This window comes from Crinia signifera, chromosome 3, assembly GCF_055691185.1.
Source record: "Crinia signifera chromosome 3, ASM5569118v1, whole genome shotgun sequence".
Taxonomy (NCBI): domain Eukaryota; kingdom Metazoa; phylum Chordata; class Amphibia; order Anura; family Myobatrachidae; genus Crinia; species Crinia signifera.
Genome location: NC_139219.1, coordinates 259,999,866 through 260,019,258, shown reverse-complemented (window position 1 = coordinate 260,019,258; position 19,393 = coordinate 259,999,866). Strand labels below are relative to the sequence as shown.

Genomic DNA, 19,393 nt, shown 5'->3' with positions numbered 1-19,393 from the left:
CTGACTGATCCCCACACCCTCCTCCCTGTCTTTAGACTCACTGTAACCTGTAATTTTCTTTTCCCAAAAGGTCCTCCAGACATGGGGCTGTCATGTAGGATTTAAAAGCTGTCAATAGGAATGGAGCATTTACAGCAGTGCTAGCGCATAGAAGATGAAAAAATGAAAGCCTAAAAATTAACTAAGGTACTCTTATGGGCATAAAATTAACAGCCATTGCAGAGAGAACTGTCTTCTAGAAGCATTCAATTGCGCAATGGGGACCATAATATTCTGGCTTAAACCATGCACCAACAGAAAATTGTTTTAGTTTACATAAGTGAAGAAATATGTTGTATGTGCAAACACAAAAACAAAAAAAACAACCCCAATCCCAGCAAAATGTGTGCTGTTAAATTTAATCTAAACTAAATCACCAGATACTGTCTTAGATTAGCAAGCGCTACAGAAATCATTTGATGGTTAAACGATTTTGGGCCCCCATGCAAGCCTGCGAATGGATGTTTATGGAAAAAAATAATTTGCAGTGCTGCAGGGACATTCAGCGTTTATAATCAGGCCCTATATGGACAAAAGTATTCAGACGTCTGACCATTATTCCAATAGGGACATTAATGACATTGTATTCAAATACATTATACTGAAAGCTGCAAAAGGGGGACCAACTCCATATTATAACAGATTCCATTCTTCTTGGATTGCTTTCCATAAGATTTTGGGAGTGTTTCTATGGGAATATGTGCCCATTCATACTGTAGAGCATTTATGAGATCAGGTACTCACATTGGACGAGAAGGCCTGGCTACCTATCTCCATTCCAGTTAATCCCAAAGGTGCTCAATGGGGTTAAGGTCAGGGCTCTGTTTGGGCAATTCAAGTTCATCCACACCAAACTCATCAAACCATGTCTTTATAGTCCTTGCTTTGTGCACTGACGCAGTCATGTTGGAATAGAAAATGGATTTCCCCTGTTGCCACAAACCATTGTTCAAATTGTCCTGGTATGCTGAAGTGTTAAGACTGCCCTCCAATAGAGATAATGGGCCTACCTAAAACCCTGAAAACCAGCCCCATACAAATATCCTTCCTTCATCAAACTCCATATTTGGCATAAAGCAGTGAGGCAGGTAATGTTCTCCCAGCATCCACCAAACCCATAATAGCCCATTCAACTGCCAGACAGAGAAGTGCGATCCGTCACTCCACAAAACACATTTCTACTGCTCAGTCCAGTGTCAACACGCTTTCCAATTGGCATTAGATGATATTTCATGAATTGCAAAGGTGGCATCCCATCCCAGTACCAGGCTTGACGTCACTGTGCTCTTCAGAATGGCCCATTTTGTATTACAAATGTTTGCAAATGGACTCATGGCAAGGTGCTTGATTTTATACACGTGTGGCAACGAGTCTGATTGAAAAACACGATTTCAATAATTAACAGGTGTAGCCAAATACTTTTGTCCATCTAGTATATAATGTTCAGATCCAATAGCAATGTAAAAAATTTAAATCAATGAATTATTAAATATTATAATTTGCACACTGCAATGTTTCAAAAATAGGTTGAACTTGATGGACTAACATCTCTTTTCAACCTCATCAACTATGTAACATGTCAACACCTAGTTATGCCACTTTGCAACACCTGATGGGAGAGTTCCAATATCAAACAGTAAGAATGTATGATTAATAACTGCACTTGAAGCCGGTTCATCTGCTCATGTCATTAGGCATACAGTACACTGCAATCCCTAGTTACACAGATATGTCACTTTTATATTTGGTGTTACAATTTGGTATATTACAATATTTGTAAACAAGAAAGCGTTGCAAAAAGAGAATGTTGAGACTCCAGAATGGGTCAGAGGAGTGTTTTGAATTATTTTGCGTGTTTAAATGGACAAGACAAAAGGGCCACAAAGTGTGATGCTGCCAACAAAAGGCCAATGTAGTAAATGTGCTCATGCGTCCGGATTGTTTGTGGTTGAAGACATCATACAGAACGGGATGGAGGTGACTTCATAAAGTGAAATGAGCAGTGAACTAATACTAGGAGCTGTGCTTCTGAGCACCATTTACAAGCTGCTCATAAAGAACATGTGACAACATGGCAGCATATGCCCAGTGCACTACAGGGAGTCGAGCTTAGGGGGACCAATCCCAGAATTCGATTTGGGCCCAAAAATCACCAGGATTTGGTTAGTTTGCACATGCGCAAATCTATTGCCAGGCAGCGATGAGCACCGGCTCAGATGCTGCCCAGCATGACGTCAGTTGTCATGCTGCACAGCCCGCTGGCACACAGCTCTGTCCGACACCTGCACCTCGCTGCCCTTCTCACCCCACCTCTCCTGACCAGGCTGCTACAATTAAAACTGCATGTGGCCGGTGTGGAGAGTCAATCTCAGGTATCCTGGGATTGAGCATTTTTCAATCCCAAATCCTTGGATAGAAAAAAAAAAAATGTCCCAGGATTGGACTCTACAGTTGAGCTTCTGAAGCCCAATAACCTGTCAGGGTTTTTTTTTGTAAAGTTCATTGCCATGTACCAGCAACCTAAATAGATGGAGATCTACTTTTCTTGTCCAGAGCTGCTTTACAGTATAGTAATATTTGGTACTTGTGTAGTAGCACGGCGCCCACGATAATTAATCACCCGATTTTTGATCGCATGCCATACACAAGTACCTAATATTTTTTAATGATATAGACTTGTGGGTGTTGAAATGGTTTTTTGTTTTGGTTGAATGTATAGTTGTTTATTATTATTATTATTATTATTATAGTGTCCATTCTAGCACACTGAACCTTGGAAAGTCTCTGCAGTTCCTCTTTTCTTCCTGGGGTGTGGCTCTCTGCTGTGGTACTTCTACCACAGTTTGGTTTGCATCTCAGTATTGACATACCACCCAGACTGTGCTAGAAGTATCACAGCAAACAGCAACACCCAAGGCAGGAAGGAGGAACTGCAAGGATTTTTCTAGAATGAACACTAGATTATATTTGTTGTATTGATATAAAAATCTTAAAGTACCAGAGTCCTGAAAATATCTCTGTAGCCCATGATAAATGTTAAATGAAAAAGAAGATTTGGGATTTGGTTAGGGAGGAGAGGGGATTTTGTAATGGGAAAACAGAAGCAAAACCAAATGATTAACCACATTAGAACTTATGATCTCAGACAGGAAGCCCATAATCTATTATTATATCTAGTATTTCCTGCAACATCGGCAATAGATGTGACTTGCATGCATAAAACACTATACTTTTAATGTATGGCCTAAAAACAATATACCATTAATAGGGAACACTTTCAGGCCTACTAAGGATTGGGAATGAATCCATTACTAACAAACTTGTATCTGTTGAGCTACATTACTTAACCTGGCAACAGTCATAGTAGGTCATTAAGAACAGGGCAGTTTCACTTGTCTGTATTTGTTTTGTAATGTAATGCAACATTGCCAAACTTCTCAGCAGCTGGAGTTAAGACCCCTCACTGCTTGTTTTTCACCACAGCTTAGTTAACGTGCAACTGAGCAGGGAGATAGATAAGTTTATTTGCCCCAAACATATTGTTCCATACTTCAGCAAGTGTGCTGATATACTAATCACTATCTTGCAGCATAAGACTTTGCATTTATTTCCCAAAATCCACTTACGCCAAAATGTAAAAGTTATGTCAAAAAGTTTACTTTTATCTAGTTTAATAACATGCTGTGTACACACTGAAATTTTGTGTTAGATTTAGACTATATAGTCAAAATCGAATGGAAATCCGAGCGGTCTTCAGCCTCATTCAATGCCAATTCGATCTCGATGCACTCCCGTTTAGTGTAAATCGAATAGTAAAGTACCGTATATACATCAACCCCAATATAAGCCGAGGAACATAATTGACTCGAATATATGCCTAGGGTGGGCAATCCAGCAGTTATGGGTATATTTAAACAATAAAAAGGTACTTGTGGAGTATCACAGCTCCCACGATGGCCATCGCACGGGAAAAAAAAAAAAATCGCATGCGATTTTTAAACTGAAAAGCATCCAAATGCATTGAAATTAGTATGAAACATGTTCAATGGCCCCCAAATGTCATTTTTGAGGCTGTACCACCCCCACTATCAACGCGAACCCGAAGCGTGGCGAGCGGCGGCTGTACGCGTCCTACGACCTTTTCATACCCACTATCCACGTCGGCGTGGAGTTGAGAATAGAAAGTGTGGCGAGCGCAGCGAGCCCCGCGAGGGGACACGGATACCTTCACAGGTGTCCGCGTCCCCTCGCCACGCTTCGGGCTCGGTGGCTCGCCACACTTTTCTATTCTCAACTCTACGCCGACGTGGATAGTGGGGGTATGAAAAGGTCGTAGGACGCGTACCGCCGCCGCTCGCCACGCTTCGGGTTCGCGTTGGTAGTGAGGGTGGTACAGCCTCAAAAATGACATTTGGGGGACATTGAACAGGTTTCATACTAATTTCAATGCATTTGGATGGTTTTCTGTTAAAAAACGCATGCGATTTTGTAAAATAAAAAAAATAAAAACTGTAAAAAACGGCAAAAATCGCATGCCACTATATATGGCATGCGATGGGAGCCGTGATAATCCACAAGTACCAAAATAAATACCAATCTTCTTCCCAAAAAGAAAAAAGGTGGTTTTGAATGGGGGCGTGAGTCACATTCACATACTTACGCCCCCGATACTGACACACACCACTTAGCATAACCCCCCCCCCCCCCATACACACCCCTCTGTCACATACAGCACCAAAACCACCTACTCACCCACACGCTGACACAAACACTGACACAAACATAACCAACAACCCCACCACCGACACCTCTTTGACATACAGCGCTCCCCCCTCCATGTTACTGTACCTGTCTCACACAGCATCTCAGTGCAAGGCTCCAGTAGCCCTGGGACCATTGCAAAGCAGTGGGGAGTGGACGAGTCTTTGATCCTAGGAGCTGCAGACCGCGGGCATTCAGGCCACTATTGTCCTCTGCTCTGTCCTGCTGCGGCTCCAGGAATATGGAAGCCGCCATATGTGGCTCCTGCTGCTGCAGTGCACCTGGAAGTACCTGCTAGCGGGTCACTTTCTGTTTCCAGATAGCAGCCTCTCTCCCCAGGCCGGGAGCTGCTGCTGCGCTGGGTCCCCCTGCCACCCTTCACTCGAGTATAAGCCGAAGGGGACTTTTTCAGCATAAAAAATGTGCTAAAAAAAGTCGGCTTATACAGTAGACTGTGCAGGCAAGACTATATAGTACAGATCTGTACTATATAGTCCAAATCAAATGCATTTTGTGTACCATTCAATTTGATCCCAATAGAATCTCAAACAAAATTGCACCTTGTGTACACACCTTAAGGATGTCTATTTTTGTTACTTATTTCCAGAATAGTAAAATACAGTTCCTAAGATGACCTCCAAGGTCTTTTATTTCACGTAAATAACTGAAGTTTTTTAGCTAAAATATACCAATGGATTTACAGATCTATGAAAAGGAAAAAAAAAAAAAAAAAAATTATATATATATATATATATATATATTTTCTTTTTTTCCCAGGGTAATTTTTACCCACCTGAGTGCCGGTGTAACAATTTCTAACGTACTGACGCCAGGTTAAATTTCAGTCTTCTACAAAGGGTTAAATCCTGTCAGCGTGGATTGTATATGTACTTCCAGGAGAACAGTATTTATACCAGCAAAAGTGAGTAAATCTGAGCAGCTATCCCATCAATCATCACTTTCTGGAGTACAGTAGTATTTTATTAAACCTTTTTAGTACAGCTATAAGTCAGTCATACCTAGGTCAATTAGGGATAAGATGCTTTAGTTTTCAGATTACAAACTTAAGCATTTGGCTTTTCTGTGCCAAGCAAATTGCTAGATTGAAGGATCTATGTAGAATATCAGAATTCTTAACATACTGATAAGACTCATTTATCAAGGTGAAATTGGGAAATGATTCGTTTACAAGTAAAATACTAATTTCAGTGGAAAAATCACTGAGTATGGGAAAAAAAAAACAGTAGATAATATGGTGTTATACTGTTGCTTAAGCACAACAGTAAAATGAAACACATCGGGGAAGATTTATTCAAAATAATGTTTGCAACCAAGTAATTTTTTTTAAACAGGTGTCACTTATTTTTATACCTCATTATTACATGCATAGTGTTTTTTTGTTATTTTTAACCTCTATTTGCCTCCTAAAAAAAAAAAAAAAAAAAAAAAAAAAAAAGGATAAACTGCATCTGATTGGTTGCTGTGGGCAACACTGGTTTTAATAATTAGAATTTTATACTGCTTTCACACTGCCAAAACATTTCAAAAACCGGTATTTTTAAACGGAATTTAAAACGGGTCTGAGCCTTCACATTGCAATAGATTACCGTTTTAAATACCGTTATAGTACCATTCACATCAGTCAACCCGTTTAATCCACTGAACACGTTTTAAGGCAGAATGCAGGGGACAGCCTATCACAGGTCTGTAATCTGTTGTTTTTACTGAATACCGTCTCAGAGTCAATCTCACTGCATAAAAACGGCTCTGAAACGTGTAGGACTCTGCTTTTTAAACGTTTTGAACTACCGGTTATCTTCAACTCTGGCGCTTTCCCACTGCAGCCTTAAACGTTTTGAAATGGGAAAAAAACGGCAATATACCGTTTAACAAGTGTGGTGTGAAAGGGGTATGAGTAAAATATACCCCGAAGCGTTGTACTAATGAAAAATAATGTTTGTTTTATCCAAGCTACTCAAGAACATAGCTGAAATCATGTTTTTGTCAATTTTTATTTGTATTTTTTTCTAAAAATGCACCAAACGGACACTGTTTTTGATGTAGATCACATATCGTTACAATACCTTTACAGTTATTCATCATATCTGTTCAAGCCATGCCGCGCTAACCTTCATTTCACAAATAGGTGAAAAGTGTTTTGTAACTAGCTAACCAAAAAGGTAAGTAGTTGAATGGAGAATGGATTTTCTGCATGCAAAAAAATAAAAATTCAGTTATAAACAGCAAACATAGAAAACAGAATTATGTCCACAGTATATAGAAGTGGCCTTTCCCCAATCAAGAAAACTACCTGTACAGAACGATCCATGGATGGGGAACAGGAGCATTAGCCAGGTCAGCACCTACTATCTCACATCAGACATGTGACCAAGTCTCACTGCAGGTTTACACTTGATCACCATCTAGTGGACCATAGTGGAATGGCCCATCAAAAAGGTACATTTTGGTAAATGAATTACTGGTACGTCTTTTTTTTTTTTTTTTACAGGGCTGTTAATACTATGCACAAAGCAATAGCCTTTTTTGCGCTACACAAAGAAATACCTGCAACATTCCCAACACTAGCAGCTGAAAATGAGACAAATAACATGACACACATTTCCTTGCAGCAAACAGAATATTCAAATTACTTAAGAATCAGTCTTCCAGCTTTTGATTTTTAAATTAAAAAAAATTAACCAATTTTATACATTAAAAAGGTAGAATATTTAACACAAATAGCTTTCAACACAAGACCTATTAAGACTACATGTATCTACATTGCATACAAATTAGTTCCACATAAATTGGATGTTTCACTGAATAAGTAGCTCCACAATGGCAGATCTGCTTTTATTGCTTTATGCATATGGTGCTCTTAGAAGGCACTGTGGTATGGATTAGAAAACGAGGAATGACTTTGGTGGAATAATTGGAATGACTTGGATGATAATTGTTTAAGTCGTCATTCTGGAACAGGCAGTAATGTGAAGTCCATAATATTCTTTTGTTTTTTCCTTTGTCCCAATCAAAAAATAAAAATCAGAGTCCATGTTATACTTCAACTTCACAGGAGAAAAGTAACATCTGGAGAGAGAGTTTCACATGCCCATTCTGATACTCTGAATAATCTGGAAAATAGCTGGAGAAAAAAAAATATTAATAATTAAATAAGAATTCAAAAACATTTTTGCGAAAACCAAAACCAGGAGGGCACTACATTATAAGCCAAGAGCATATGTATATACATCTTGAAAGTGTATAACAGAAGCAGCGGAACACATGTTGAACAGTGGAGAATCAAACACAAAACAGGTTCTTGCCAGGACAGGATGAACAGCTAAGGTGAAAGCTGCTCTAGTTCCACAGCTTTTTATTGACACCATTACAAAAACATGAATTAGCAAGTTTTTCCATTGCCAGCAGACAAACAGGTACACTAGCATAACGGTAAATGCTACTTACAGTATCTGTATGTTTGACAGCTGCTGAACAGCTGAGTCTGAATAACATATGGCAGGGATAGGGAACTTCGGAACTCCAGCTGTTGTGGTACTACACATCCCAGCATGCCTTGTTTCAGTTTTGCTATGTGGCCATGCTACAATTGTTGCAGGGCATGCTGGGATGTGTAGTTCAAACAACAGCTGGAGAGCCGAAGGTTCCCCATCCCCAACATATGGCAAATGAAGGAAAGGGATTCTACACCAGCCAAAAAATATGTTTCAGGAGAGATAATCCAGTTGCCAGAAAACTAATTTACCTGAACTATAAAAACCACATCACATCAATACTAAGAAATGAGTCAAAAGTTTGCCAATTCCTTAAATCTACAAACAGCACAAGCAAACCTGAATTTGTTTAACTAAATCACAATGCAATATGTATAACACCCCGAGACAAAGGTAAGAATGTGCCTTCTAGGGTTATTTATGCAACAAATAAATACACACCATAGACACAATAAACAAGCAAACACTACTAATGAGGCTTAAAAGGAAACATTCAGGTAATTGAAGCTTTACAGACATCAGTAATAAACACAGGAATGTGGTTAGATCTGATGACCACTGTGATCTGTATACGTGTGCAAGAAGCTGACTAGGTCAGATTGATGTCAGAGGAAACAGTCGTGGCATTGGGGTGTTCCTGACATATGTTATGTTACTGACATGAAATTTGGGAAATAACACGAATGGGAACACATCTGTGGCATGCTAGCGGGATGCCGCAATTAGACTGGGGATACTTTGTACAGCATGTACCTCAATAGCATTTGTGGAAGCAAATATCCCACCACCATATACTGACAGCAAAATGCTGATCACCATAATTAATAGAAAAATTTGATGCTGCTCTGCAACGGCGGATTTGGATGCAGAGGAAATGGTGTTACATGCATGGTGAAACCACTGTATAGTGGGACACCACCAGAATTATATATGGGTTTGTGCGCACACACTGGGACATATGGGGTACATGCACAGAGGGAAACATATGGGATATGTGCAGATACACACAAGGGGAGATATGGGGGTCGCGCACGCAGGGGGAAGATATGGGGGGCGCGCACGGGGAAGATATGGGGGGCGCGCGCACGCAGGGGGAAGATATGGGGGGGCGCGCGCATGCAGGGGGAAGATATGGGGGGGCGCACATGCAGGGGGAAGATATGGGGGGCGCGCACGCAGGGGGAAGATATGGGGGCGCACAGGCAGGAGGACGATATGGGGGGGGGCACACAGGCAGGGGGCAGATATGGGGGGCACGCAGGGGGCAGATATGGGGGGCACACACACAGGGGGCAGATATGGGGGGCATGGTGTATCAAGGCTGTGAGTGAGGGAATGAGTAGGAGGAAAGTCACTCACCAGAGCCGCAGACAACGAAGATGAACAGCGCTAGTAACCAGGGTCCTACCGATGACTTCTCGTCTACCGCACTCCTCTGTGGGGCGTGGAATAAAACATATTAATGCGGGTAATTGGGTGGTGAGCGCCCGGCGCCCCGCTCCCGTCCTCCCCGTACACATACCGTGGTCTTGGCCACGTTGCCTCTCTGCGTGATGTTCTTGCTGTGCTTCTCGTTAGCCATCCGGATTCTCTGCTTGGCCACCATGGCTGCGGTGTGCGCGGAGGGATTACAGGAACAGGGCAATTACAGAAGATACACCGGCCACCTGACTACCACGTACCACCACTGCTGCCGCTGCTGGGTGTGAGTGTAGTAATACCGAGCTTCTCTGAGCTGCCAGCGTAGGCAATTCCACAGTCCCCGCCTACAACCGGAACTACGTATCAATGTGAGGCTCGCACGCCATCAGCCCTTGTCAAATAGTCCGTCCCACCAGCGGCAGTGTGTGTGCCGGCCGGGGTGTCTCCTATCAGTACTCACCACCTCTGTCTGTACCAGTGACGTGTAGCTGAGACACTGGCCTGCCATCCCTGTACTGCACTGGGCTTCTCACCAGGCTGCCTATCCTTTAAAATCATTAAATAACTATAAATTACCTAAACATTATTGTGACATGAACTCTGAATTATGTGAATATTTATTAATGAAGTGTTATCTTTATTTCTATAGGACAGACAGGATGAGCCATCAGATACTGGATATGAGTATCACCTTGCTGATTTTTGCTTGCACTCCAATGACAATTCTCCACGTTTCACTCCCCTATGGTGCTCTGCAATAAATAGGGTTAATATAAAATATTTTTTTTTATAGTGTATCAGGCTAACATTTTTTTATGCAAAAATGACAATAATAGTGAAAGCTGTATATTGTAATGGAAGGCTTTTGATACTATACTAACAGCATTACAATATACAGCGTTTAATATTACTGTCATTTTTGCTTTTTTTATGAATATGCTTTTTTTCCTGTGATATGTAATGTTGGGCACGCATTTTTTTTTTATAAAGTTTTTTGTGTACCCTGTATTGTTCTAATGTGAACCACTTGTGGCACCTCATAAATAAAATGTACTGTAAACATAATGACAATTCCACTTGAGCCTGTGTGTGATCACTCAATAAGAAGCAAATATATTATTTACGGAAAATAATATTAACCCTTTTGTATTGTATTGGGGAGAACCCTAGCACATTTATACTGTATGTATTATTTATATGTTGTTTTTATCACATTGCTGTTATAATTATTATTCTAACTTATTATGGCATATTAATACTACTACTACAACCATAGATATAGATTTGCCAACATCTGATGCCTGTCATCTCTTTTAATCCAGATACATCAGGTGCCGGGGGAGAGTAGGCTGCGGGAGGGTTTAGAGGGGCAATAGGGAAGGCTGAAGTCATGCTGCCGGTGGAAGAAGTGGCGCTGGTGGTGGAGAGAGAGGGAGTCAAGCAGCGGATGGTGGAAGAAGTGGGACTGCTGGCCGAGAGAGTGAGTCACGCTGCTGTAGACAGTCTGCATGAGTGAGTTGCGGGGTTGAGACTGGTGCGGAGGTAAGATGGGTGCATGGGGGTGTCGCAATGCATGGGGGGCCAGGTATGGTGGGGTTGGAATTTTACTATCCCAATCTTACATGCATGGTTTTACAACAGGTTTTATCACTCACATACATACACTGTTGTGGTCACCCACCTAGGCAACCCAAAGAATTTCTGAAAGATTTTTCTGCCTGGCTCCCTCACTTCCCATCTTCTTAAATATCCACCATCATCATGGGTGATTTGAATATTGTTATTGATAGTCTGAAATCTGCTGCTCGTGCCGACAAACTACTTTTTCTAACCTCCTCCACTGTAGACCTCTCCCAATGGACTCACTCCTCTACTCATCAGGAGGGCCACTGCTTTGATCTTGTATTCCCCAGCCTATGCTCAGTTTCTGAATTCACTAACACTCCTTTTCCTCTCTCAGATTCCAACCTCCATGACTTTAAACTCAATGTCACTGAAGTTCTCCAATCATCTTCAAACCCACATAACTATGAATACAATTCATTTTATAGGTCTTTCAACCTCTCTTTAACAACTGATCTCAATTATTTCTGCATTCACTTTTCCTGAAACGGCCTGAACCAATCTCAGCAAATAGCCCTTGATGAAGTGGCTCCAGTACCCATCACACTCTGTGGCATATATTCAATGCCGTGGGCGAGCGGTGACTGCGAGCAGGACTTTTTGCTCGCAGTCACCGCTCACCCTGTCAGTATTCAACTGACCCCCCTCATTCGCAAATTCCCCCTCGCTCCGTTTTTTGAGCGAGGGGGAATTTGCGAATGTGCCTCCAAAAGCTGCGAGAGCCGAGGCTAATTACAGCGAGTTTGCTGCACTAGCCGCGGCTCTCGCAGTTTAGGGGAACCCTCGCCGTTCTGTAAATACAACAAATTGTTTAAATGGTCTGCGCCACAGGGCTGCAGCAAGGTATACACCAGGGATTACCAATCCCAAAACACGATCTACAAGCAAAAAATGATGAATACTCTTGCGCTGTCCTATACTGCTGGTCTCCCCAAGCTGAGACTCGGTAGACGTTGCTCCAATATGCAGGTGAGGATAGGGCAAAAGATCACATAAGAGGGATTCACCCCCTGTAACTGACCTCTCTGTAAAGCCCTATAGGCACGTAAAGGTTTCTTTTTTTCTCCCCAATCTCTCTCCAGCCTCTCACTCTAAGCAGATCAGAGCTCACCTTGTATCTGTGCCCTATGGTCCACAAAAGGTTTCTTTCACTCTGGTCAGTCGACGGGTAGCCCAATTTACTCGAATCCAGATAAGTGAAAAAACTTTTTATTCGGGTCACAGCAGGTATACACAATCCATAAAAAATCACAGATAAAACTTTAAAAAATGGCAGAAGCCAATAAAAAGTCAATGCACGGAGGGGGTCCAAGAGGGAACCAGTCCAACCACTTCCCACTCACCCGGGATTGAGACGAGAGTGGGTGTTAGATGAAAAAAGACACTGGAGTCCCCAAGGTGCACAGACGCTGTTCCTCCTACCAACGCGTTTCGAGCCTGTAATATGGCCCTTTTTCAAGGTCTTTAATAGAGAAAAAACTGCGTCAAAATTTTTCACCTTGAAAAAGGGCCATATTACAGGCTCGAAACGCGTTGGTAGGAGGAACAGCGTCTGTGCACCTTGGGGACTCCAGTGTCTTTTTTCATCTGACACCCACTCTCGTCTCAATCCCGGGTGAGTGGGAAGTGGTTGGACTGGTTCCCTCTTGGACCCCCTCCGTGCATTGACTTTTTATTGGCTTCTGCCATTTTTTAAAGTTTTATCTGTGATTTTTTATGGATTGTGTATACCTTCTGTGACCCGAATAAAAAGTTTTTTCACTTATCTGGATTCGAGTAAATTGGGCTACCCGTCGACTGACCAGAGTGAAAGAAACCTTTTGTGGACCATAGGGCACAGATACAAGGTGAGCTCTGATCTGCTTAGAGTGAGAGGCTGGAGAGAGATTGGGGAGAAAAAAAGAAACCTTTACGTGCCTATAGGGCTTTACAGAGAGGTCAGTTACAGGGGGTGAATCCCTCTTATGTGATCTTTTGCCCTATCCTCACCTGCATATTGGAGCAACGTCTACCGAGTCTCACCTCGCCGTTCTGTGACTGCGAGGATTCCCCCGGAACGTTGCATAGTGCGAGCGGCCGGCGTGGGGGTTAAACTGCGAGGATCACTGGTTTTCTGTGATCCTCGCAGTTTAACCCCCTCGCCGGCCGCTTGCACCGGCATTGAATACTCACCTGTGTGTTGCTATCAGTGACGTGCGGTGAGGTTAATGGCTGGTGAGGCACTTGGCCAACACCCCACACCATAATGCCCATTACACATGACGACATACTGTAATGTCCATTACTCCACACACTGTAATGCCAATTACACATGACGCCACACACCGTAATGCCCATTACATATGATGCCACACACTGTAATGCCCATTACACCCCACAGAAAGACCGCTATGTTCAACCCCCACCCAACACTGCTCCTTCAACCTGCTTAACGTTTACCCCACTAGCCCCCATTAGCACTGTTTCTCCACATCCAGGCTCAGTTCAACCCCTCCAGTGCCACCACCGAGTTAGTCACTATTTTATTTTTCCAAGGCACTGTTAATCTGGGCACCTTCGCTCAGGGGCTGGCTGGCAAAGTTTAGCCTGGGGGGCATGCACAAAAGGACAGGCCCATGAGTGGGAGCCCATCCTCAAAATAAAAAACCTTGGGCAATACCTCGTTTTAAACGATTAAGATGGTATTCTGTATTCTTGTAATACCATCCCCAGTTATATAATCAAAATTTAACACATACATACATACATACATACATACATACATACATACATACATACATACATGTTCACTCTAATACATACATACACCCTGCCGCTCTCCTACATACAGTACATACACCTGGTCCCTGCCACCCTCATACATACATTCACCCGCTGCTCTCATACATACATACATACACCTTCACTATAATACATACATACACCCTGCTGCTCTCATACATACACACAGCCTGTCCCTCTCAAACATACACCTTCACTATAATACATACATACATACATAGACCGTGCTGCTCTCATACATACATACATACATACATACATACATACAGTCACTCTCATATATACATACAACTTCACTCTAGTACATACATGCACCCTGCCACTCTCATACATACACCTTTACTCTTATACATACATACACACACACACCCTGCCGCTCACACACCCACTTTTATACATACATACATACTGTACTACACTGCTGCTCTCATACATACGACACACCTCCTTTAGCTCCATACACATATAAAACACCACCCCTCACCCTCAACAATACATCAAAACCCCAGTGCAGCCCCATACAAAATTTCCAAACACCATCTCCCCCAATTACAAACTTTGTGCAGCTCCATATGAATATAGCAATCCCCCCATTCACAGCCACAGTGACACCACCTAACCCGGGTGGTGACTTCAATCAGCAACTACTCCGGGGCGGTTTTCAGAAAGGGCTCCTTACCCTGCTTATGACGCCGCCGTTGCTTCTTCCGATGGGGCACGGCTTCCAAGTCCTGCGTGCTCCCGGCTCTATAGTCCCACTGCTCTGATTGGTGACTTGGTGGTCCTGCTCCGGGGGGTGGCAGTGGCACCTGCTGCCTTCTGTGTAGTGCACAGTGCACGCAGGAACCTCCTGCAGCATGGCGGCGATGTGCGCACAGGGAAAAATGTGCAGAGAGTTGAACTCTCGCTTGCTATATCGCAGCCCCCACAAAACGGCTGGAGCCAGGGGCCGGCCCAAATAGCTGGAAATGATACTGGCCCGGGAGGCAATTGTCATCCAGCCCGCCACTGCTTCCTCAGTAGCTTCCGCGGTGACCCTCCTCCCCGCACCTACAACAACTTCGAATACTTTCTTACTGCCACCAGTAGACAGGGCAGCGCCCCCAGTCAGTCACCGCTGCTGCCGGGCTCCGCTGATATCCAAGTTCCTGGCTCCTTGTGCCGGGCTTCGCAACTGTCTGCCACTCCTTTGCTCCTGCACTGTGACTCGTGTGCAGGAGCTGAAGAGTTTACCTGCTGCATCCGGCGCGGGCCGCTTTATTCTTGCGCGGACTGTGGTTTCTCTTCGGTAAGGGACAAATATACTGCTGTCGGTGAACGAGGGGGGGCCAACAAGCTGGGGTTCTGCCACTGGACAGCCGGATGCACCGCCAGTCCTGCCGTACCCAATCGCATTGATTTCAGTGACAGGGACGTGCTGTTATAGTGGCTGTAAGTATGTCCCTGTCACTGCGGCACCTGTAACGGTGCGGCTTCCAATAGGTTTTTTAATGGGCTTTTACAGCCATCTGCTTGTCCTCGCCCTCTGCCCGCCCTCTGCTCCTAGCATTTTTCAATAGACAGCTGGAGGCATCGCTTTCGGTGCCTCCAAAATCAATTTAAACATTATGTGGCTTTGAAAATGTTTAGATTAATATAAAGAAAATACTTATGACACAGAATATGTGTGTCACAAGAATCTTCTTTGTATCATTGTAATCATTAATGACAGGGTAGGCACTGCCTCCCCTGACTGCACGTCCCTGGTTGCTATATATCAACCATGGCACTCTAAATTCACAAGACACTTACAAAAACTGACGTAAACTTAAATGTCAGTGGCAAACAACTTCCTCACATATTAGACTATCTACCACTAGTATTGTAATGTCCTGTACACTGCCAAACAAACATATTTCCAAACTCTAATCTCTCATCTCTGCTCAAGCTATTTTTAATAACCCTCCCTCACCCAATGCACCAGCAACTAACAATGCATAAGATCTTGCTTCCTACTTCAATGACAAGATTGATGAGGTTCAAGGTGAATTTATCCCTCCTAAGCCAATGACGTGCTCAATTCCTTGCCTTAACCCTCTTCTCATCCTCCTACTTTACTATCTCTCCTTTTGTTCTTATTCCCTTACAAATAAGTAAATACATATGTTGTGTACTCATTCCAGCCTTAACTACAATCTGAAATCTCTCTCTCTCTGGGCGGGATGTACCAAAGCTTACCGCAGCGCTGTTATCCCGTTTACGCATCCGCAGTGCCTTCTCATGATGTATCAATAAAGTTTTGCATTGCTGTTAGTAAAAAAACTCTGCCGGCTTGTACTATCCCGGCGTTTCATTCATTTGTATGTAAGCTGACGCGCGGTGTAATGTATTAACATTCGCAGCGCTCAGCTATGCCTCGGAAATATTCGCCTAGTTTTGCAGGCGATAAACATATAAAAAACGCATCAGCGGCAGGGACTTTTGGCCAGCGGGCATTAGAGGAACTTCACAAACACATCACCCATATACACAGCCAGCATAGCGCTATATATCGCTATGTATAGCATTCAGGTAATCATGTTATCGTCATGCTAAATAGTGCTATGCTGGCTGTGTGTTTGGAAAGTTCCTACAATGTCTGCTGCCCCTAGTCCAGTGCATAGAAAAAAACAAATTTAATAGATCTGCGCATGAGAGGCAAAATACACTTCATTGTGCATGCGCAAAAAAAAAAAAAAAAAAAAAAGAAAAGATTCCGACGGAGGTCTGCATTACCGCAGACCTAGGAACAGAGGGAAAAAATGATACATAACGCGGAAAACTCCGCAAAAAGCCAGCGAAAACACCACGAAAAAAAGGACTCCACTTCACTACAGAAATGCGAGTATTGATACATCCCGCCCTCTCTCTCTCTTTTTCTGGCTCACTGTTGAAGCATGCAGTGATTACTCCCATTCTGAAGGAAAAAAATGATGAGCCAACCTCTCTCTCAAACTACCATCCCATCTATCAGCTCTTATGCCCCTCCAAGCTTCTTCAGAGACTTGTCTGCACTACATCACTTTCTTACTTCACACAACTTATTTGACTTACTTCAGTCAGGTTTTCATTCCCAACACTCCAAAAAGAGAGAACTGACAAAAATCGTGTGTGATTTAATCACTGCTAAGTCTAAAGGCCTTTACTCACTTTTTATTTTTCAAGATCACTCTGCTGCTTTTAAAACTGTTGGCCACTCTCTTCTTTTTCATATACTACAATCGCTAGCACACTGCCATTTCACCCTACTTGTCTAATCGATCTATCAAAGTCTGCTACTCAGAATCTACCTCTTCGCTAGCTCTATCAGCTGGAGCACCACAATGTTCAGGCTTAGGTTCTCTGCTCTTCTCAATCTATAGATTGACTGACTGCTGCTGCGCCCGGAGGTCGTGGCACTATTTCAAAAATCATGCCTGCCCTGCTCGCGGCCCAGCTGTCAATCAGGAGCCGCCACACCCGATTGGCTGGCTCACCGCGAGCAGGGCAGGCGCGATATTGAAATAGCCACAGATGGACCTCCGACTCATCCTCCTCACAGTCACATTGCTGCCGGACTCTAGGTGGCTTTCCCCGGCAGCGCTGAGCAGGATCTCCTGCCTCCGGTCTTCAGTTCCCGGACATTGCATATTCCGGGAACGACACCCGTCCGGACTCCAGACACCCGGTCTAATTACCGGACTGTCCGCAGTAATCCCGGATGGGTGGTAACCCTAGGCGGGCTGTGGGTAAAATGTGTCTGCAATGAACAAGAACAACGTTGCTGCTGTGGGGGCCATAGTTGAGGTGGACATCAGGAAGACCCTGGCCCAGTTACAGAAGGAGATAGGCATCTCATAGGGATCCTTCCCCTTGATACTCCATGAAAAGATTAGCCTGGGCAAGGTTTCTGCATGATGTTTGCCCCATCAGTTGACTCAAGAGCAGAAAAAGGGTTGGGTAACTCGGTGCCGAAACATGCTGACCAGGTTTGATTACATAGTAGGTAAGGCTGAAAAAACACTTGCGTCCATCTAGTTCAACCTGGTATAGATATCCATTGCTGATTTGGTAGGTTCTGGTATTTTACAGACAAATTATATTTCTTATTTGTACCCATGGATGCTTTTCTCCAGTAAATGTTTGTCCAACTTTGCCTTGAACGCATTTAATGAGCCAGCCGTTACCACCTCTCTGGGAAGAGAGTTACAGAGTTTGACTGTTCTGACCGTAAAGAAATTCTTTCTACTCGCTGAATTAAATCTTTTTTCTTCTAATCTATACTCATGCCCTCGCGTCCTAGATTCCTTTCTAGTAGAAAATAGGGTGTGTGACAGTTCCTTATATTGGCCCTTGATATACTAGTACATGTTGAGCATGTCCCCCCTTAAACGTCTCTTTGCAGTCACTTAAAACCTGTTTGGGAGATTATCAGTGGCAACGAGTCCTGATCTACAGTTTTGACCCTGAGACACAACAGTCAGCCCAGTGGACCCACCACAGATGTTGTGACATGAGTGTAGTATGGCAAAGCAGATGGTGGCTGTTTTGTGGCCTGTCATGTACAGTAACTACCATACAGTAACTACCATACCACTCGTATTGGAAGCCATTTCCAGGGGCCATGCGAGAACTTGTACTTCTGTTGTCCTTCTCCATCACTACAATGCACCAAGTCCAGAAAAGTGGATGATTTTCTGGCATCCCAAAACTTGGTGATTTGCCATATAATCCCAACTTGCCCCCCTGCGACTTCTTCATGTTCCCGCAAGGTGCATGGGATTCATATTGAGTCAATGGAAACTGCAATGGAGACCTTTATACAGAATGTAGAAGCCATACCTGCTTTGGGCTAGTCCAGCTCGAGGTGGCTCTTACCTCTGTGGAGAAGGGGGTCTGTTGCAATGCTGCCTCACCTCCGCTGCCGCAGCTGCTAGACCCCACCGCCTTTTGCCATTGGTCCGTGTAGCGAGTCATGACCACTGTCATGGTCATGTGACCAGCGCATGTGCAGTAGCTTATTCAGTACTGCACATGTGCTGGCCCCACTGCTACGGCAGCAGTCCAAAGAAGCATATTCACAGTCCCAGGTCCAGCCCATGTGCAGTATTGTTCTCGGTACTGCGCATGCGCAGAACCTGTTTTTATGGGCTGCCACTGCAGCAGCCCATAGAGACATCCAGACTGCATCTGGCTTCACACAGTTGCAGATTTTACCTGGGGGGCTGCAGCCCATAGGTAAAAACTGCCACTGGTCC

The 19,393-nt window shown here is 43.6% G+C and overlaps 1 protein-coding gene across 1 annotated transcript; it reads right to left on the bottom strand.

Moving 5' to 3' along the window:
* Window positions 1-6,793: 6,793 nt before the first annotated feature.
* Window positions 6,794-10,090, bottom strand: SERP1 (stress associated endoplasmic reticulum protein 1). The gene is made up of 3 exons (XM_083177963.1): window positions 9,835-10,090; window positions 9,672-9,747; window positions 6,794-7,942 (listed from the first exon to the last, which is right to left on the bottom strand). The coding sequence occupies exons 1-3, from the start codon at window positions 9,916-9,918 to the stop codon at window positions 7,902-7,904; spliced, it is 201 nt and encodes a 66-aa protein (XP_083034089.1). The 5' UTR covers window positions 9,919-10,090; the 3' UTR covers window positions 6,794-7,901.
* Between the last annotated feature and the right edge of the window lie 9,303 nt (window positions 10,091-19,393).